At 31.3% G+C, this 23798-nt stretch overlaps 1 protein-coding gene across 1 annotated transcript; it reads right to left on the bottom strand.

The window, feature by feature from the left end:
- Window positions 1-350: 350 nt before the first annotated feature.
- Window positions 351-17177, bottom strand: LOC118193107 (AVIToxin-VAR2-like). The gene is made up of 4 exons (XM_035364151.1): window positions 17022-17177; window positions 8534-8654; window positions 6405-6523; window positions 351-828 (listed from the first exon to the last, which is right to left on the bottom strand). The coding sequence occupies exons 1-4, from the start codon at window positions 17061-17063 to the stop codon at window positions 643-645; spliced, it is 468 nt and encodes a 155-aa protein (XP_035220042.1). The 5' UTR covers window positions 17064-17177; the 3' UTR covers window positions 351-642.
- Window positions 17178-23798: the final 6621 nt, after the last annotated feature.

Raw genomic sequence — 23798 nt, 5'->3', positions numbered from 1 at the left:
GCGAGCTCACTGCGCATTTTTCACTTCTCCTTCTTCCAAATAATCTAATAACTCTACAAAATGTTTCCATGAAACGAGAATATACTCGAAATTGCTTATGCCAATCCACTGAAAACCTGCTCTATTCCCCTACTGCACACATGTATGTATTACATGCATATTTCATCCCATTAAGTGTTTATTTTCGCATCATGCTAATAACTAATTCGCATTCTATGAAGACAGGTTAAAATAATTAATATGTTACTGGATCCATAGGGAGTTTTATAAGACATTATATGCAACAACACACCCCAAGGAAAAATAATATGTTTTGCAAAGTTGTGTAAATAATGAAATAACACATTAGCTAGTTTGCTTTCTTAGTTTATCATTTTCGATAATTTCGAATTTGAATTCATTACTACAATTCATCATAAGTTCTATTTCATTTTAAGAGTTATATCCAAGAGAAGAGATATTAATTTTGCAGCACAAGAATCGTTCCCTTTTGGCTATTTCCATAAAGAAATTTATAGTTTAGGTCCATTTCCATGAGTAGCTCTTTCTCTTTCACCGCCGTGCCCGATTCTATTAATTGGTGTCTCTAGCTGGTATTACGAAGCATTAATCTTAAAATATTATTTCTCCACATGTTGTTTCTCAATCCGTTGTTGGTATTTCGGTAGTGCTTGTTCCCGTCGTAGGTGCTGTTGTTTCTAGATTGGTAGTGGAAGTTGTTCCTGGACTGGTTGTGGATGTTGTTCCTGGACTGATGGTGGATGTTGTTCCTGGACTGGAAGTGGAAGTTGTTCCCTGACATGTAAATGTTAATCGAAATCTTGGTGGCTAAAAGAAAAGTATAGTTTTCATAAACATACATGTAAACCTATAGACATTTACAAGTAAAAGTATGAAAGACAGCAGCGATGTGCCTTAGGTCAATTGGTAATGCCTTCATATACTAAATATCCCTAAAGAATTCATATTTATAAGTCCTATAAGAGGTCAGAGTGAAACGGTTTAGTTCTCCTTAGCAGATGAGCATCTTGAAGCTTCCTAAAAGTATATAATGCAATCCCATCATGCACCCCGCATCCAGTGGTATTAGAATGTAATTTCAATAACATTTGAGATTCACAAATTAAGCTGAAACATCTCTTTTGATGCAACAAAAAGCGGATAAACATATAGCAGGAAATAATGATGATGTGTAGTTCCAGTTGCAACGTTTCTCAAGTTGATAACTTTATGAGAACAATTTAAACAGAGAGTGTAAAGCGGTTTAGTGAACACAAAATTTAGTTTAATGTGCTCCCAGTATAAAAACATGTTCAGTTAGTAAAATGTTCAACATACTATAAGATGTTAAATAATTAAATTCGTCAAATGCTATTATGTGCAAAACTGAGGAAGATATGCATAATTATTGTAACACTACTTTGAAAAAAAATATGAAATCAGATTATAAGGTATTTCTCCCGCCTTCTTATCGAACTTTCGTGGTCTAGTGATCTGCACGCTTAGCGCGTAATTGATTCCTGGCGAAGGCGTTGCATATTTTTCATCTTGCCTGCTTCCAGAAAAATACCTAATGTCTCTACAAGATTTTAAAATACGACCAAAGCGGCGGTTTTTAACATTTTGTGGGTTACCATTATTTATTAAATATCATATTCTTCGCAATTAACCATAAAATTCAATTCAAGAGCAATATCGCAAAATAATTGTAAAATGAGCATATCTTTAGAATTTCCGATACACAGTCTCGTGCTGTGGAGATAAAAATTTTCTTTTCTGTACAAATTTGCCATTGCTTCTTTGAAATCCTTAAGTTTGTTCATCAAAAATTCGTAAAGTTTACAAATTATGAAATCGGTAATAAAACAAACTCCAAATTTCAAATTTGGGCTTCCAGATCCCATATTCGCAGCAGAATTACGTTGTTCAAATTTGATGGCTCTAGGGACTATTGTTTTATCACAATACGAGAAACATACATACATACATTCATGCAGATTCTTCATTATTTAATTTATTGAAATATAATACAGGGCGATAATATTTGGTGACAACAATCTGAAAAGTGAAACAACGTCAAATGTCAAAGCGAAATTAATAGTCCTTCTGGGCAAGTTGCCCCTTTGAACTTTAAAAAAAAAAAGAGAGAGAGAGAGAATCCTCAGGTATGAAATTACTTATTTGAACAGCTCATGCGCAGGTAATAAAATGATTATAAATTCAAGGCCATTGAACCCATTAGAGGCGTTCAGTTGCACGTTGAACGTCCAAATCCGTAATTGGCGAACCCGCCTGTAGCATGCTTGTAAACATTGTGATAAGGGGTGATAGAGTTTCCTAAGCTCATCCTGCGATACATTCTGCCAGGCATTTCTCAATTCTTGCTCTAGATCTGCGAAATTTTCACGTGCGGGGATATGGCAGCCTACCACATCAGATTCATGTTCGATTGGCGAAAGGCCTGATGTCCGTGCTGGCCGAGGAGGAATGTCAACAGTTGTGAGAGAGTCAGTCTGGACAGTACAATAACTCATCACAAGCCAGTTGTAAGAGAGTATAGAAATGTGCGAGCCATATGGAATTAAGGGAATTGTCCTCAAGATGCCGTGCCATGAAGGGTAACGCAAACGGCCACAGCATGTCATCAACATATCGTTGAGCTGTTAAAGTCTTATGCAAGACGACTACAGTTGACCTGATGCCGTAAAAGATGGAACCCCACACCATCATACCAGGTGTAATGTCTGTGTGTGAAATTTACGGAGAAATTCAAAAATTTATTTCGGCGTATTTTGTTCAGTTTTGCACAAAAATAATTTACTTGGAGAACTTCTTAATTCGTAGCAACCCATTTTCGCTTTCTTTTTTTCATTGTAAAACGTGCGGAAAAAAGACGTCCTTCATACTTTCAAATAATTTTAACAAGGTGCGTATTATCGTTTGGCGTTATTATCGTTCAAGAAAAAATGTGCGAAATTTCAAATTGCTCCAATATGTAAATTCATGAATATCTTTGAATTTTGAATAAAAACTTTAATTTTTTGCAGGTGTGCCTAGAAATACATTAAGATGATGTTAAAACTTTTGTAGGTTATAATACAATTTTTTTTCGATACATTTATAAAAAAGTATTTAAAAATGCAAATATTAATAATAAATAATTAAAAATGTGCGAATTCTATTTGGATTAAGCCTAAATTTCGAATTCTGGAAGAATCAATCGAGTAAGTTTAATACAAAAGAAATATTGATAAATATATATCAGATTCAATTTATATTGAGGAACTAAAATTTTGAGAGCTATTTTTTTTAAACTACTTCCGCTATTTTTACACAACGTGGCAGTTTGCCATAATTTGAGTCGTACAATCGAAATATGGAAAAAAATTGGCATGTTATTTCAGAAAAAGTCCGATTTTGTGTCAAAGTACCTATATTAAAAAAAGACTATATATAAATCTAATACATATCCGAAGTCGTGCTTTCGAGACATGAAAAACGCAGTTTGAATTTCGTCAACGGGCCCAATAGATCGGGAAATATAGAACTGTTGTCTTTTTTTTGCGCAATGTACCTCATCATAGTAATTTTAGATTCTGTATAGAAATCATTTGCTCTATTAAGCATCTTAATATGTTTAAGCAACCATTCACTTACAGATTGGAGGTTTTTTAACACCATTGCCACGGCATTTTACTTTTACGACATTTTTGGTCATTTGTAAACATCTTTCAATATTTTTATGCAATATCTTTCACTATTAAAACTTACCTAAACACAATCAAATGCAAGAGGGATGGATCTATGTCTGCATTCAGGTGTAGTAAAGTACCAGTGAAAGTTTTTTTTCTCAAAAGGACGTTACCTCAGAAGGGCTGTTAGTCTCAGAACGGCTGTTAGTGAATCGCTTAAATGCATTGTATCACTTTTCAAATTGTTGCCATCAAATGTTATCACCCTATATTACATTTAAAAAATTAAATAATGAAGAATCTACGCGAATGCATGAATGTTTCTAGCCTTGTGAGAAAACAACGATACCTAGAGCCATCAAATTTTGAATAACATAATACTTCACCCGAACATGGAGACCTGGAAGCCCGAATTTGGAATTTCGAAACTGTTTTATTGTCTATTTCACATTTTGTAAAACTTAAGCGAATTTTTGTTCAAAAGACTCAATAATTTCCAAATGATCAGTGGCAATAATTTAGGACTGTTTGAGTCAGAAATTCGAAGCATGCTGTTTTTAAATACTTTTAGCCCAAATACTCTCGAAACGTATAAGTGTCTGCAAATGAAAACAACGCTCGTTTGAGCGTAATATAAAATCTGAAAGCGTTTAGATTTTTACATACTTTATTTCATTTCTGAAGTATCCTGTTTTTAATGTCTTCAAAATATATGTGTCGTATTTTAAACATAGCAGGTTCATATGACCTTTTATCTGCTCATACAAGCTTTAATGTGTTATTAATCTCCTTGCTTCGCACGTATGATTTATGATACGGCTCACGTTCCCTCCGTGAGCCTACTGGATCAAATGTGATATGGGAGCGAAGTGTCACTGATGGCCTTGTAATATTTGATAAACTGAAACGGAATGATTTATTTCCGATTTTTTTAAATGCGCTGAAATTATATCAGAATTCTCCAAATACATACTGAATAGAATCTATAGTGTTAGAGTTGCTATAATGAATATTATTTATTATTTTATTCTACGAAACTCGCGATACTATCATGTGCCATTCGTAATTTAGAAATGCTTCACGTTTTGTAGGTAAGATTTTTACTTCATGATTATAAAGACATAATTTAGATTTAGGAATATAATCATTATTACTAAAAATATAGTTTAATTTATTCTAAATTCTTATTTTAATTCTAAGTATTATGATTTTCTGTTTATATTATAAGAAATAGCATTTAAATGACATACGAAGAATCCAAATATTTGGAGAAAAAACAGGTTTTATGTGAATAATTTTCTCATATTAAACTTAATAGAAGAAGGCGCTCGATGGGCAGTGATGTTCGGCTCTCCAAAATCATTGGACACGGGGTAGAGGATTTCGTTCGCTCGACGTCGGGAGCAAAGACGTTAAACTATGTTCTTCTCATTAATGCGGCAGCTGATATTTCTAAACCCACTGAAAACTAACTTGCTTTATAAAATCTGTCGAAGTTGTTTTGCTATTAATAAATAATCTTCTAGTTCTTTTAAGAGCTTGGTGTAGTTTCATTTTTTGTGACATTTTCCTTTCAAAACTTGCGTATAATACACTTATAGAAAAGGCCTTTTTTTTAATTATTTCTTTTTTAAATGGCTTACGGATATTTTCATTTTTAAACGATATCCCTCTGAATTAAATTTATTCTGTCTTTTAAGGCTATTTTAATAACTATATTTTTGTTAGGTTAAAGATCTTTTTACCAACGAGTTTCTCTCATGTGATAAAAATTAAAGTAAATGACAAATTATATACTAGAAAAAAATCAAATTAAGAAATCAGCTTAATAATAATTGAAAAATACATGAAAGAAATTAATTCCCGATTCCTAATGCAATTAACCTTTTGAGGTCGGAGCTTTGGTAGCAGTAAAAGCTACCAAAGGACGGGAAATCTTGAACAGAATGCTTTCCCCCTTTTAAGAAATCACCTCCTATTTGCAACAAAGATTCTTATGTGTAGTTTAATGGATTCTCAGAGGGGTGCATCTATGTCGCAAAAGGAAGACTTTGAAAGAGATAAGTGTTTAAAACCCCAGGACGTGAAATTTGACATTTCACCCCACTTTTCAGCCTGGAAAATGGGGGAAAAAGATATGGCCACTAAAGTGGACAACCCCGTCGTTTCAAAGAGAGAAAGGACTCTATGGCCACTATAATGGCAATCCCGTCTTCAAAAGGTTAACTTGTAGGAACATCGCTCATGAAGAAGACAAATTCAATTTTCAAACATTTGTTAATTTAAATATCAAAGTATAAAGCTCGTACTATTTACAAAGTAATTATTATCTTTATTTTTCTCTCTTGTGTATAATAAATTATTTCGTTCAAATCTAACAATTAGTCTGCACTAATACGTTTTAATAAGAAATTTAACTGTGTGCTAGAAAATGCATTGACTTGGCTTTGCCTAGATATTATGGTATGTAAACTGTTAAAGACTTTTATCTGAAAAAATAACTTTAACAATATTAAGCTAGCATCTGTAAATTTATATTACATGGAATTTCATTTTCTTTTTTGCCCTCCTTGTAAATCAACTTCAGAAATTTGTATTCTTTTTGTATGGGTTGCAAACTTATTTTCTGGCAAAACGATATTTTTAACTTAGAACCTGCTAAGTTCTAGTTTAGAACCTACTAACTACTATGTTCCTACAAAGTTTACTTACATCTCTATTTCCTCTTGGTGGGTTGGGTTCACAAGACAGACCTTCTTGGCAAGGACAGTATCCCATGAATTTTCCGCCGAAATACTCCAATTTGGATTCAGGTTCCCTGCATCTCCTACCTGGAATGGAAAAATAAATCTCAGCTTTCCTTTTCTTTCTTTTCTCCGCCGGCAGGGCGAGTTGCTTGTCGGCTTGTTTAAGTTCTATTGCAATTATAATTATTCCTTATGTTCTTAGATCATGTTCTTCAAAGACGGTCTTTGCAAGAGAAAACGAATGGAGGAATTAAAAATTGGAAGATAACTGTAAAGAGAGTAAAGATTTGAAGAGGGAATGGGGGCAATGTGCTGGCTAGTATTATTTCTGCGTGCAAACCGATTACTCATTCAAAAGAGAAATTCTTCGTGTTACCAAATTTCTATCACACGTACTATAAATTTGTACATAAATACATTTATAGTATGCACATACTCTTTCAAAAGTATTACACTATTCTTAAATATGTTTATATGGACATCACTGATACAAATTAAAAATCATAGATACCGAATTCTGTTACAGATATTACACATAATTACATGCATATATCTAATCACTATTAAAATATTAAATTAACTATTAAATTCACACTATTAAAATATTAATCACTATTAAATTAACTGGTTCGAATAAATGCGTTCATGCAAACACTCCTGATACAAATGTACAGATACTCAGTTTCTGTTACAGACTCGAGTATTTCATAAATTTGTACGTAATACATGTGTATGCGCAAATGTACAGATGTGAATTCTGTTACAGATATTGCAAATAATTACATGTATATCTATAATAACTAGTTGGAATGAATATGTTGCTGCAGACGCTCGTAATACAGATATACAGATATTCAGTTTCTGTTACACACGCTATAACTTTGTATTACATGTGTATACACATGCACTTTTAAAAGTACATAAGCTAATTCAAATGCTGATGCTTGAATCCCTAATAGAAATATACAGATACGAACTCTGTTACAGATATTAGTAGTAATTATACGTATCTGTGGACTCACTGCTAAAATGCATTAACTAGTTCAAATAAATATATTGACGCAGGAATTTTGTACTTAAATACATATATGTACACAAGAATCACTAAAATACGTAAAATAATCCAAAGTATCATGTTGAAGGAGATACCTCAGTATACTCATAAACATATAGCAAAATGTAATATATAAATATCGATATGAATGCAGTAAGTATGCAGAAGATGGGGAAATATGTACTGATTTAGCAGGAAAAGTATTGTGATACTGATAACGACAAAAATACAATTTCATAAAAAGGCTTAAATATAGTTTAATCTTCCAGAAATGCCGACTATATTGCTTGTATAGTTAAGGTAAAGCGCACTAGGGCTAACTGGATAAGATAAGGATTTTCTAAGGGAAACTGGCTCGGATACACGATTAATATGGGGAAAATCACGAAAACGTCTATGCAGTCAGCCCATTCGCCGGCATTAGAAGCTTAAACAGAATTACCATTGTACAGCGACTTTACCACTCGGGCGCTGGTGGGCTTTGAGTTTCAAAAAACTATTGCTTAAAATCTACATTGCGTAGTTGTGATCCGGGAGATCGGTCAAAACTTGGTTTTAAATGAAACTTTGTCGAATAAATCTTTAAAATATTCTTGTATATATGTTTAAATTTCGATTAATTTTGCAGCTTCAAAAGGTAACTGAAAGCCCTTAAAAGTTTCAGGATGAAAACACTTTCATTTTATAGAAAAAAGCATGATTAAGCAATGGGTTTGCAAAAATCCTTGGATTTTTAATTAAAATTCATAACTACATTTTTGGTAAATAACTACATGAATATTAAAGGACAACGTGTTCTTATACTGAAGTTTACTACTTTATACATGATCAAGATGAAAATGAATGCAAATGCAGAATTTATAATAAGATAAGACATTGCATGCACAGTATTTTAAACAAATTCCTTAAATATAATTTTAATAGATGCAGAACCTTTGAAAGATATGTAACGATACATAAAATAATGAAGCACAAAGCGATTTATATTTAATTTTTCGCTAAATATGATTTATATAAATATAATTTATATGAATATTTACCTTCTCTGTTCAGCCTTAGACAGATTCCTCTATTATAGACCTGAATGCCTAAAATTGCAGCACAGCATTCTCCCTCTCTACAATCATTTTCGGTTTCGCATAAACGAGCGGACGCAACAGCCTGAAATAGAATGTTATGCTAAATGTATTAGTTGTACTCTAACTTTCAAAAAACGTCAAAGAATTATTTCACTTAAATTAAATTAGAGTGATAAAATAAACAAAAATCAGCAAATCATAGCAGTTTAAGAATGAACAGAAGAATAAGTATTAAACATGTCACTGCATTTTAATAATATTTTAGATTTCGTATTAAAAAACTGTATTTTTATGTTAAAATACAAAGTATTTAAGTCTAATGCAATATTCTTACTGTGCTGTATGGTGGACATTAAAACCTCTCCTGTATTGGAATAGGTAAACCCACGCGTAATTTCATCCCGAATTTCTGTTGCCATCTGTTTAGTTGTTGAGATTTTTATGATTTTTTAATATGTAATGTGAGAAAACGCATAATCATTCAGTGGTTTTTTTGAAACTCTTTTTCTTTTAATATTAAAATATTCAGATGTATGAGGTTTTCATGATTATTATGAACTATAAAGTCTAAAAATGTAAAAATATAGCAAATTATTCAATGTTTATGTAATATACAGCCATTTAAGGTAGATTGTCCTGGAGTGCTTACCTTAAGAAATAAATCTAACTGACATTTAAAGATGTGGCTTGCTTTATTTGGTTTTGGCAAAGCACGCGAGGGATATCTGCGTAAGACGAGGAATGCTTCCGTGTAGGAAATTTTAATGAAAAGTAGCTAGTTTCCATTTTAAACATGGAGAAAGTCACAAAAACGCGATACAGCCAGCTTGTTCTCCTAGAATCGAACATAGGTCGAATTATTAGCATTCGTTGAACTGCCGCTCTGTCGCTGATAGGCATTTAAAAATGAAAAGATAAAAAGACATATTTCTAGCAATATGAGACATATTTCTAATTTCATTCATTTCTAATTCATTCTAATTTCATATGAGACATATTTCTAGCAATGTTATTTTACTTGAAAATTAATGTAAGTATACGTGCCACAAAGATAATGCGTGTATCAAACAATAAACGCATTCAATATATTTATAATCCTTTAAGTAAAGAAATTGTAGAAAGATGCTTAATTTTGAATTCTTTTTAAGTACATTACATAGATATTTCCTAAATATGGCCATTGTAGATAATTCTTAATCTGATGTTTAAGATTTTCAACATAAAGAAAAGCTGAATAATGTAATTTTAAAAATTATCTGGCTAAACATTTCAGTAATATATTTGAAGTAGATATAAAGTTCTGATATTAAAATTAAAGATGTGCTGATACTAAGTAATTTTCAAATTACACTTTTAAATTCATATCGGGATCCAAGATATGGTAATCATTTTGTCAATTGATTAAAATTAGTGGGCTTAAGTGTGGACTCGTCCTCCGAGTTATGGTTCTTTCAGCTGGATCTTCATCCTAGTAGGGATGCACAATTACATAGACAAATAGATAGGCAGAGAATTCACATTTATATGAACAGAATAAGAATAAAAAATTAGATAAAGAGGTACATAGAACAAAGAGATAGACAGGTGATGCTGTTAAATAAAAGAGACACTGCTTGAAATTAATTAATTTACTATTTACGTTTCTGTCATCCATTTGTTTTCCGTCATTTTTTTCTCAAGCATTTGTTTTTCAAACCAAACCAAAGAACTCTTTTTACTGTTTCCAAAACTAAATAGGAAACGCAATGTTGCCAATGAACCCATTTTCCTTTTTAAGTTAACAAATTGGTAAATAACTTGAATTTATCCCGTGAATATAAGTAACATTTAAATGATAAGGATGATTTGACAAATTTTATAAAATATAAGTAGACTTGTCCTTCAGTTTCCTCTCCCTAGTCGCTATGTCACTTTTTTCCACAAGATCTTTCCTCTTTCACGAAGAAAAAAACTCTCGAAAGAGTTTTCACTTAGAGGGAGCTGCATACAGGTATTCGAATTTTAAAACTGTTCTAAAGCAAATTCTAAAATATTCTCGAATGTTTCCGAACTAAGATCCGAATCCTCCAAGAGAGAACAATATGAGATGGGAGGAGAATAGAAAAGAAAAGAAAAACGCCTTTAATTATTTGTTTTTAATTTGAAACCAAAATTTCAAATCTTTATGCAATAAGAAATAATTTCAAGAATATTACTTTAAAATAACGCCTGCATTTATCAAGAAAACACAAATGAAATTTTAGTTATAAGTGTGCCTAATTAAAAACAAAAATTGTGATTCATTTTCTCATTCTCAATTTCTTGCCACATACGATATTGCTGATCCAAGTGCATTGAAAATGCAACAATCAATTATTTTGTTAACATTTTTTACCGGAAGTAAATAAAATTAATCTTTCAGAGTTTTAAATTGCCATTTTTTATTAATTATTTAGGTTAGAAATGGAAACATTCCAATAAATGAAAATGTTCGGATACAAAATTGCTATCTCAAATCTTTAACGAGACTCATTAGATTAGATGTTTCGAAAGTCTTACTTCTAATTAAAAATACAGATATCAAATGATATCATTTGATTCAATTATTTATTAGAAGCAGATTACTGTTTTTAATCCGTTCATTTGTTTATTTTTCATTCCATTTGTTTGTAATTCGATGAGCAATAAATTTAATCACAGAAATAGTTAATAATTATACATAATGGTAAAAATATGACAGTTTTTGAGAGTATATCTGATAGAATCCGTCAACAAATTTTCCTATTTTTAAATGATAATTCAATGAAGAGAATACCGTGTCTGAGAGCTGTCTCATAAATTTAAGTTTAGTCAGGGAGTTTTCTTTTTTAGCCCATCTGTAAGGAGGGGGTTTTCATAATACGAAATAAATGCCGCGAAATCTTCCTAAGAACATAGTTTCAAATTGCACTCTTTTATTCTAATTGTAGGGTCATTAGGATTTTTGAAGACGGAAACACGGAAAATGTGCAATGCCCTCTCCGAGACTCGAACCTGAACCTCTCGAATGCACTCCGAGTGTACTACCGTTACACCACGCAGGTATACAGAAAGAAGGGAGAAAATACCTTACATACTTCCTCTTTAAAAGGGCAGCTGGAGATTAGGGGACTCAATCGCCAAATTCTGGTGGTTAAGAATAATCATCCACCACCTTTTAGTTCGGCCGCCACTGTAGAGGCGTTAGATGTTTTTGAAGCAGGAGATGTGAAAAATGATTAATGCCATCGCCGGGACTCGAACCTCGACCTCCACAATACTCGCCGAGTGTGCTACCGTTACACAACGAAGGCATGCAGAAAGGAGGGAGAAATTACCTTATAAAATGACAACCTTAGAGGAGTAATTTGTATTATGCTTCCGTAAATTACAGTCACTTTCATAGATGGTCATTTTAAGGACTTGTTTGCACCGAAAGGTTGCATTTATATTCTTTGCAATATTCTTGCAATATTCTTATTTATATTCTTTGCAAGTGATATCTTTTGTGTCTAATTTTTATGAGAACGTATGTAAATAAAACAAATGACTGCAATATTGATATTTTTAAATGAAAACGAAATCAGTTTTCTAACAACATACCTTTTATCAGCAAATTTATTCACGTACAGAAGTAAAAAATATCATTATATATCAACGACTAAATATTTCTTGTTATTTTAAGAAATAAGATGTTACGTGGTTAGGAAACATTCCTCGACTTTAAGTGCCAAGAATTATTTTTTCTTTCTTCAGGAACAAAAATTTATATAGGAACATGCTTTAACTAATTATTATTAATAGAAGAACCAGATGCTTAAATATCATTTCATGAATCAGTTAGCTCTGGTTTTGGATCTTTGATGTATTTGAGATAAAATAGTTTTCTTATTTATATAATACTGTATAAATATCTCATTTACATGTGTTTTGCTTACATTTTATGAAAAATTATTTATTAAAAAAGTAAAATTTTTCTTTGCGTATTTATAATAATTTTATGGACCGCGATAGTAATTGTAATAAAATTAAAAATGAGTTTGGAATGTTTACTTCTATTTAAAGTTTTATACTAGAATCTAAATATTTAAATAATACAAAATACTCTTATATTAATTTGAAACTAAAAGTTTTTTTATGTTTTTGTGGACAGTTAGTATGTTTACGATTTCGTCGTTATGTCATATCTTAAGAGTTGTTAACATTATTACACAGATATTTTTATGTGTCTTCTGCTTGAAGGATGTTTTTATTCGCTGCACTTAATTGCAAATGAACTGTGAAAACCTTTCTTTTCTTTATTGCATAAATATATTTTATCATCAGAAATTTAAATTTTTGAAAACATTAATTTGGTATGTTGTGGTATTCAAATATCCATCGCCTCAATTTCTAAAATATATTTTATGCTGGTATTTGTTTCTCCTGTCTCTTTGAATCGTTGATGACCGCAAAGATTTTAGTCAGAAAAACTGTTTGCAATAGTAACACATTTCCTGGATATTTTTTTTATTTTGTCTGTTAAAAATTCCTTATGTTTCTAGAACATCTCACTATTATTAGGTTCAGAAAAAAAATGAGGATTTTCTCGAAGATTGTTCTCTAACATTTTTCAACTAATTTAAATTAAAGCAAACGACTTAAAATGGTTGAATATGGACACTGCATTCTCCTTATGAAATATTAAAATTTATGTTCCTTGAATTGAAACAAAAGAATGAAATAGAGTGATTAATGTGTCCGCTCAGAGAGAGTGTTTAAACTTATTTTTCTATTGATATTATTATTGCTTCCATTATTAACTATTATGAATCTAATTATTACAATTATTAATAAATTATGTAATTACTGACGAATTGTAAGTCAGTTATAAATATCGTCAAAATAAATGAAGAGATTGTGGTGGAAATCGTAAAACAATTTATTTTTTCAGAACAGATGCTGTTCCACATTTTATTCAAACTGAATCTTTTTCTTACTCTAGGGTTTTTTTCAATAAAATTAAGCATTCGAATGATAAAAAATATATACTTATGAAGGATTTTCTGAGAGCGATTAACTTGTACGAAAGTTATAAAGCAGCAAATGAAAAAAAATATCTCGTGCAGCCAGTTCTGTCAGTAATCCTGAACTTAACTCTTTGAAGATAAAAGCTTTCATTGACCTTATAGGCTCTGTTACTTTCAATATGTCAAGTTATTTTAAATTATATTTTTTTCAGCCTACAAATTTAAAAAAAAATTCTTATAAAGGAGAAAAGTAAGTAGAATAATTTTATGAATTATTGTTTCATAGATTGATTATTAAAACCAATCTCATACATATAATACTTATCTTTTTCATAGTTTTCTGACTGTTTAATATAGAATTTAATTTTTGCAAAAAAGAAAGGGCCACTTCGTTTCCTCTTTAGACACTGTCTTTAATTTAAATATTTTATGATTATGTAGAGCAATAGATGGATTTTTTACAAACAAACGTTCTTTAATTAAAATAATTTAGAACTGGATATAAATACTTATATTAAGCAAAGCACAAGACGGCTAGTTTCCAGTTCCACATGACAGTTTGCCAAGAACACGTATAGAGAGGATAAAAGTGTATTTGTCTTCCTATATTCCTTCAGAGAATTTTTAGGCAGACGGACGGAAAGTGTGTTTTAAATTCCAAAGGACTGCAGTCACGAGCATCCATTTCTTATTCGAGAGATACGAATTGGATTCACAGACATGCGTAGTCAGCCTCCTCTAATCGCCATTCAGTAAGGGCCAAAGAATGTACGAGTTAGTTATTTTATTACGATATGAAATTTCATACTAATGTTTTGTTCTTTTATCATCTAACACATTTATCTATGAAACAAAATGCATATACTCGCTGATTATGTATTCTGGTTTTTTCTTAAAATTAAATCGTATTATGGGATGTGTTGAGAGTTATGTTAATCTGAGTTAGGTGTATAATCTGGAGTAGACATCTCTACTTTGAGGTAATTTGTAGATCCATTCTTGCACAGGCAACTCAGTCTAAATCCTTTTGACTACAATTTCGAAGCAAGTATTTACATACTGAGAATCTAACTTCACAATCTGAACCAGAATCAACGGAATCAGAGTCTGTCGTAGCTCTCTTCTTGTACCATCGTAATTTAAAACTTTAGTTTTTGGGTAAATTGGTTTTTACCCATTCTTCAGATAAATTGCAGATGCAAAATTCCAAAAAATATCCGATACAGTTAAATTAACTCAGATTTATTTTAATAAACGGCTTTAAAATATCTTTATTCATGTTAGTTTCGATATATGTCTTATTGATAACAGATAATTTCTATAATATGCCGTTCGAAATATAACTCCTTGCAATTTTCACTGTAGAATTTTATTCTATTAGCTTCTCGTTCCATCAGTGGCAGAGAAGTTAATACCACTGAATACAAGTAGTTCTATCTGGTTTGGGTCCAAACCCATTCAAACTGGTTGCTTGCCTTCGTATTTTTCTCATATTGTGTTTTCATGCTTTTAAAAGTACTCCTCAAAAACATTTTTCTTTAGGCAGATAACTGTCAGGCTTTTCCATATTGAAACAACTTGATACAAGAGCTTTTCTATTATTTATCCTATTAGGAAACAAACTTTAGGTTATAAGGAAAACAATTTTTGATATGTTCCACATGCAAATTTGATTCAGTCAGAAAATTTGTAAATGGTTCTAAAGACATATACTTCTTTCATGTGCTTATTATCATTATAACCTCAGCGGATTTATTTTGTTTTACATTAAAGAGATATGTTATATCAAAATCCTTAAGCTTTTGCATGAGGAAAGAAATTCTAAATATCTACGCTTTCTTACATGTGTAAATCTTTCCTAACGTTATAAGAAAATCCAATACGTAGTATGCCATTTCGTCCCTCGAGTGCTTTACCGTAATCAAATAAACCAAACCAAACCTACCTTTTGTCCTAAGGTATTTCGTCCTGTACGAACATGATATAATACATCTTACATTCAATGGAAAAATTACGCTTACTGGTCTTTTATTTCGTTTGTCTGTAAGGTGTGTCTGCTCCAAATTTCTCGAAAATAAGTACCTTACAAGTCTTTTCAATTAAAACTTATCATTTACAGTTTAGTTGAAGTAATAGGCCTATTAGATAAAACATTTGAAAACTATCTGTCTCTGAAAGCGCAGAGCCTTCAGAGATCCTTACCTTAGCGCAGAGCTTCTGTGCTACATTAGCTCATATATTCGCTCGAAGTGGAAGCAAAATATCTATGATATTTAAGTATCATAGATATTGTGCAAAATATCATAGATATTGTGCTTCAACATAATCTTGTTTAGACAAATTAAGTCAAACGTTTTCCAAGTTAAGCCAAATTTAGGTGAATTTTGTGATACGAGGAATTATCATAACTCATTTTTTCGAATTAAAAATGAAATAGGGCTTTATATAGAATTTTGTTTTTAAATTTCCTCTATCATTTCGCGCTTTATTCGATCTGCCAGTGACCATTGGTCCGAGCCAATGAGACAGTACATTTCAGTCCAAGATGTTCAGTTCCCGTGCACCGAACTAACTCCTAGCATAAGAGTTCACGTTTTCTCTTTGTTTAAAGTGATGCGTTGCCTTTTCCTTTACCAAACCCTCATCAAAGACATCCCTCTCCTTGGACAGTAATTTTGCTTGATTTGTCATAAGTATTAAGTGATTTCTTTAGTTACTCTCAAAGTCGACACATGTAAATAGGAAACAACTGTGAATATATGATATTTGCTTAGCTAATGCTTCAAACATACAGTTCATTATTTCTAAGTTAGACGAGAATTATCTCTTTCTGTCTAATTTCCTAATTTATGCAAACTAATAGTTGATTTGTTTACCTGAAGCTATGGGAAAAATGTTTTTTCGTCCGTTCATTTTTTATCATCTTGTTCCGCTTTATTTCCATTTATACTATTTACGGCATTAAATTTGCAATAATAATATATTTTTTATGCAATTTCTATAGCTTTAATTATCAAAACGAGAAATAGAGCGCATTTTTCCCATTTTTAGAATATTTCGTCTGTACATTTGAACCTATTAAATTGAAATATTTTAAACTTGTTGCTATTAAAAAAATGAAATTTATTTTAAAATCCTAATGCTTTGTTATAATTGAAAGTTGCAAACATAAAACATTCAAAGATATAATTTGATGTCTGCTATTGGTTAAATCTCATTTCCACAAAGAGACCACAATCTTAAACGAATTTATAAGAAAGCAAAATTTGTTTAGCTGTTATAATATGAAATACATATGTATACCTAATAATCAGTAGTCCTCATGAAAATCTTTCAAATTAATTTTCTTTATTTCGAAATATAATGCAAAAGGAAATAACTATAAGCTTATTAAGTTTAAATTTACAAAAAGAACAAATAGCAAAATCTAAATGCTACATTACCAAACAGGCCAGAAGGAAAAATGTGGCACACACGAGCTTCATTTTAGTTTTCCACGTCTTCGAAGAAAACCAGCAAGGTAAACAAATTCAAAATTGTGAAGTATGCCTACGTTTTTACATTCGCTTTATATATCAGAGTTATGCATTTCCTCGCATACGAAATTTGTTTTCGATATTGGTAAATACGAAATTTGTACTCATTATCAGCTTCTATTTCTTCACACGTAAGTTGTGCGTGTGATAGAATAATGCATTAAAAATTTAGATTCGAAGGCTAGATTCACTCTCACGAATTAGAGGACACTTTGGTATTTTACGAGGAAAAGAATCTCGAAAAACCTTTGGAAGGTTAAAAAAGAACGCAGAATTTTATTTCAAAAACCTGATATAAGAAGTAAAGCCTGAAACAATCATTTACGCAAGCAAAATAATTGTTTAAAACTATAGAAATCTGATGCTTCTGGAAAATAGTATTACTTCCTTAACCATTTTTCTAAAAAACTATGATTCTTTTATGCGATTTAAGTTACGTTTACTTGCTTCAATAACTTATCCAAAGATATAATATTCATTTATACCATACAGTGAATAACTGCATGATTTAAATTTAAAGATCAAGAATCTGTGCAATGGAAATAATGTTCAGCGAATAAAATACTAATTTCATTAATGCATTTTTGGTTTGATAAATTAAAACCGAAATTTATCTATTGACCAAAATTTGACGTTAAAAACATTTATTAATTTTGTTAAAAACTCACTTTTTAAATTAAGGTTATACAATGCGGTAAAAGCACCGTGTATTATAATACTTCATTATGCTTAAATTCCAACAAAAAATATTCATTTCTTATATCGCTTCTATTTATTTTTTTAATTAAAAGCTTTGTTAATCGTCTTAATTTTCATTTTCAATCAAAATATTAAAAAATTCCTTAATTGTTATTTTGATTCTTTAAAATATTTTAATATGTTACTTTTGCCAGTGAAATGTCTTAAAATGTTGGTATTTTCGTTAATAGCCTTTATTCTCAGAGCGGAAGAAAAATACGCAACATAATACCTAGAAGACCCACGGTAAACCAACCGTAGCTATTTTGGTCGTGCCGCTTAGCCAACAGCAAGAGACATTTAGAGTTTTCCGCAACTGACATTTAGCCAGCACGTCCATTTTAGCTTAAAATGCTTTCAGTGATATGTGCAATTCGAACAAAAAAATGTAAAACTGTTTTGAAAAAAATAATTCCATACATATTACCAGCCAGGATTGTTGCAGTACACTCATATATTACATTGCATTATCTTCCAGCAATTTTGAAAAGTGAAAGGGACTAGAGATTTCTCGGGGAAATCTATGTAAGACCAGAGAGAGCATCAATTAAAATCGTAAAAACAATCTTGTATTTAGCGTAAGTATACTGAAACACTGAGTTTCAATATACTTAGGCTAAATACAAGGTTGTTTTTACGATTTTGATTGTTACATTAGCGTGTTTCTCTTCTAGTCTAGAGCATCAAATGTTCAGTTGTTGATGTTTAGTTCAGCTAAGTTCAGAAAAGTGAGAGATCTCCGTAGCAGCTTCGCCTTCCAGAGGTTCTATGTCTTGATCTTCAGAATCATAAAAAACATTAGATATCAGTGTTTCTTAAAACTTTAAACAAAGACCAAGCATCCCAAACCCACCAGCATATCAATTAGCAAGATGAAAGAAAACTCTACTACATGGAAGAATGCATTTTAAAATTTAGGGGAGATCTTTTCTGAAACCTTTGAAGAAGTTGAGCATTACGTGAATACTTAAAAGATTTCAGAATCATATGTGAAAATGCCAACGGAAAAATTACGCGAGGAGAAAAATACTTTAGGAAATACAGTATTTCATTCTGCTCTCAGATCATAACAGCTTCTCTGCAGAAGCCGATAATCTGCCGGCAATGGCATGCGGGTGGTATCTGCTTTGTAACCATCTTAGCCAGATACCGCCCATTAGTTTCAAATGGGCGGTATCTGGCTAAGATGGTTACAAAGCAAATATAAAGGTATAATAAAAAAACTTTTTATTTGTATTATATTTATAAAACTATAGCTTTTTATTATGTCTCCTTTTGATTCGATTTTAGGTGAGTATTGAATGATTTGATTTTATAATAAATGTCTTTTGGAAAAACTACCAGGTTTCTCCCTTACTTCTAAAAAATGTACTTTTTTTTTTTTTTTTTTTTGCATGACATCTGTACGCATGGACTGAGTGAAAGAGTAATTTTCCCCAGAAAAATTATAAAAGTGATGTAAAATGGATTCAGAAGAGAATTTTTTCGTGGCGTCTGTACGTACGTACATATGTATGTATGTACCTCGCATAATTCAAAATCGAGTAGCCTCGGAACGTTGAAATTTTCTATATAGGACAGCTATAGGATGTAGTTGTGCACCTCTCTTTTAGTGGCAATCGGCTGCACGAAAAGTAAGTATACATATACCCACTCTGTCATTCAGCTCCGTGAGCTCAGTTTTTATATCTTATATGTTCGTAAATTGTGCTATTTTTGCTTTAAAAATGATTAATTATGCTGTTCGTATCTTCTGGCTAAGGTTTTTATGCCTTTAGTTAACCTACATACAATATTTGTAGGATTATCGATAACTTGTTTAGGTGTGGGTAAGCCTAATCTTTCTTACCGTAGCAGCTGTATTTGTTTACATTTGAAACTTATGAGAATAGTGGATTTATTGTCAATCTAAAGAAACTAGGCATCACAACAACAACTGTTACTTTTTTATTTGCCTAATTTCTTTTATGCATCGTTTAAGATTTATTATAGTATTTGAATAGAACATATGGCAACAATTAGATTATTCTTCGGATGATATAATTTTTGCACATTCTGAGTTATAAAATGAAATGAGATGTAATGCTGTTAAGTGAATCTAGCGCCAGAGTGTCGCTATGGTTAATAAATATAGTGAATTTTAAAGAATGCATTTATTCTATTGTGGTTTATGCGCTTTCGACGAAGTAGATTTTATTCAATTCAATAAGTTTAAATGAAATGCAGGAAAAATGCGTATAATTTGATCGTTTCATTCTTATGACTGTTGAAATTTTCTTTCCTTTTTCTGAATTATAAAGACCTATGCCTGAGCTCTCGAAGTTGATTTCAAAATCTACGCCAAAATAAGGTTTCTTTTGTGTCCCACTTTAAAGTTTATAATTTCTTTAACATTAAATAAGGTTAAAAATGTGGTACTAGTTCATAAACCTTCTCGTTAGCTAGCCTGTAAAGAGCCTTTTTACATCCTTGTGCAAGTAAAGGAAGTATTGTAATCCCGAACAATTTTGGATATCATATTACAACAGGAATTTCCATTTTGACCGCTATCGAACGTAATTTAGCGATGTTTTTGTGTGACATCTATACGTAAGGACATAATAAAGGACTATTTTTCCAAAACTGATTATAAAATGGATTTAAAATGTATTCAGAAGTGAGGTTTTCGTGACGTCTGTACGTACATATATATGTACGACGTATCTCATATAATTCAAAAACGAGTAGCCTCAGACCTTTGAAATTTTGTATGTACGACTGCTATAACATTTAGTTATGCACCTCTCTTTTTGGTTTAAATCGTCCGCACCAAGAGTATATATTTATATATATATGTATATACTCACTCTGTTACTCGGCTCGGTGAACTCAGTCCTTTTTATTGTTATGTGATGGTAAACTGTAGATTTTTTGCTTTAAAAGTGACTGAATGACATTGTTCTTATGTTCCGGTTAAGGTTCTTGTGCCTTTAGTTAATCTCCCTGCAATAGTTTTTAAATTATGAACAATTTAAACCTTCTTTAAGTTCCACTAAGCCTAACGACGCCACTATTTGTTTACATTTGAAACTCAGTAGCATAATGAACTAAGTTAGTTTCTACACAGTCTTCAGCATCGTTTTGCCTAGTGGGGGTCAAAAGTTTTGTGCGCCGAAAAATATCTGTCTTTCTGCCTAATTCTAATTAATTTAAACTCTGATTTTAACTTTGAAAATTATTTTTAACGGTTTTTAACTCTATCGGGTGTTTTAGATTTTTCTGCATTTTACAATTTTTAATGAAGATGTCTTGAATATTTTTATAGTTTTTCCTTGCGGCGAAGTGCCAGCTGAATTGGTTGAATATATCTGTAAATGAAATTCGGGGGAATAAGTTTAAATGAAATGCAACAAAAAAAATTGTGCATAATTTAATAGCCCGTACAAGGAAGTCCACATCAGATATTTTTTGAGATGAACATGAAGAAATTTTACTAAAATATTGTCTTTTTGTTTTGTCTATATGTACGCCTGTCATGCTGTTGGTTAAACAGCTTGTTTGTTAAACGTCCTGTGTGCTAAATGTCTGTGTCGGTTACATGCCCTGTCGGCTAACTCTCCATATCGATTAAATGGACATGTCGTTAAATGTGCTGTAGGCTGATTGCTGTTAGGTTAAATGTCTGCTACCGCTTTAAATGTTGTGTCATTTTGCATATATGATAACAGATAGCTCAGTGCGTAAGAGATAAGAGATCCTTAGAATAACAGCCATTAAAGCTCGTTAGTTAAAATAAATAGTACATAAAAATAACTTATAGCGTAGTACTTACAAATCAATGACTTGTTTTAAAAGTTAATAATCTGGTATATTTTGAAAAATGAAACTGTCTTGCTCTAATTTCGCACTTGATATCTTGAATTAACGTTCTTTTCCATCTAATTTTAGTTTCGAATTTAACTTCTAAATTTATGTAACAGAAGTGTTTAAATTACTATTTCGTGTTTAAAACATGTTTTTAAGACATTTTCAGGAACGCTTGAGTAGACAAATCAATAAAGATGAAACATCTTAAATTTACTAATGAAATTTCTCAGTAGCATCAAGTATAGATACAAAATTATTACTGTTCGTTAGATTTTAATCTCTCTTGCGAAGCATTATAGTATAAGGTTTAAATTTTCAACATCGGAAATTTAAGCATTATTAGATTAATGGAAAAGGGGATTTCACTCAGTGCATTTCATGTTTTAGTAAAGAATTTTCGGGTAATCAACTTAATTCCTTTGCCAGGATTTCAAAGTTTTTGAAGGACTCTTGAAGTGAATACTTACGCATCAGTCGCAAGCTGAATCTCGGAATAAATTTTTTCTAATCTTTTATTCAAAAGGCTTCGGTACTTGTAATAGTAATTTAATAAGGAAAATTTAAATAAGCCATTACTTTATTCTACAAATAGAAATTAATTAAGTGGGAAAATTAAAATAATGACCTGAATCTCGTAGCATAACCGGTAAATTGTGTGAAATAAATCAAACATAGAGTAAGATGCTAATTTATATTCAAAGATACTTTTTAACTTAAAAGAAAAAAAATCTTACCCTATCTTGAATTAAATCATAATTCATTGGATCTCGTTATTTCTTATCATTCAGATACATCTCTTACTATGGTACCTTTCTGCAATTAATTAATAACTGATGTCAACTAAATCTCTTATCAGGCTCTCTACTTGGAAATAGAATCCATCGGGATACTTGAGAAATCCAGATAACTGGGTTATCTTTTCTTCCTTAAACCAAATACATGTTTAGTGAAATAAAAGAATTCAAATTTTTTAATTTATTGTACCTTATTTTAAAAAACTATAGGTATTCATTGCATGCAAAAAAGTATAGTTAATAGTTTTAAATAAGACGCGCAGACGGCACAGTGGATAAGGTCGCCTACTGCGATACCGAAGGGTTTGGGTTCGAATCTCGCAGAAGGCGCGGCTGTAATTGTCTATTCCTTCGTAAGAAGTAACGGTGGCCCTCTTAGTAGGTGCTTCCAGAATGAATTGGCCCCACTTCCGTAGATGTGGTTGTTTTGGAAAAATTCTAAATTCGTTCAAAATTTCATCTGTTTTTATTTTCCTAACGTTCCTTCCTTGCATGTTATTTTTGCAAGCTCCATATTTATCCCGGTGTTTAAATTTCGTAAAATAGAACCTGAAATTTAGTGGAATAAAAGCTTATATCAGTGCAACAACTACTTTCTGCGCAATTAGGGAACTGACATCTGTGCTACCGTCTCCTGCGCATAAATGTTTAAGCCGTGTACAAATCTGTGAAATAAAGTGAAATTATTGCATATTTAATTATTCCAAATTTTATTCTAATTCTACCAGGACATATTCGGAGGGGCTGGATTGGCATAGTAAATCTGTATTTGTGCTGCAGTTCTACTTTTTTTAATTCATTAACACGTAACCATTTTGAAATTTGCCTTCTGTTCTCAGTGTTCTTTTAGGATGTGCAATTTTTACAACTAACAGTATAAAAAAATAAAAAAATAATCATTGTTCATTCACATCAGATTGCTAAATCGTAAGCCTGATGTTGTTTCAGTATTTGTCTAAGAGAAAACTGAGGTCTAATTAATTATTTCTCATAATGAGAAAAGAGTAATTTGGATATGAGCTTAGCGTTTCTGATAGAACTTTTAGATAAGCACGTCTTCTTATTTATAATAATAAAATGCTTTGGAATGATCAATAAAAATTTGAATCAAAATTTCTACTACCATCCTTTCCGTCCATTTATAGATATGTATTTTTACTCTAAGTACTCTTTTGTGTGTACGCAGGAAGAAATCCATATGTGTTTTTGGAGATTTTTATCGCCGCTTAAAATTTTAAACAAAGAACCACTTTAACGCAATTCTAATGAAACACATTTGGACTTAAAGTTCTTGAGCTGCATTAAA

This window comes from Stegodyphus dumicola, chromosome 6 (genome assembly GCF_044657685.1).
Source record: "Stegodyphus dumicola isolate Sdum_Otavi_A_Nest chromosome 6, ASM4465768v1".
In the NCBI taxonomy this organism is placed as follows: Eukaryota; Metazoa; Arthropoda; class Arachnida; order Araneae; family Eresidae; genus Stegodyphus; species Stegodyphus dumicola.
Note: the sequence above shows the minus strand (reverse complement) of the source record. Positions and strands in the feature narration are given on the sequence as shown.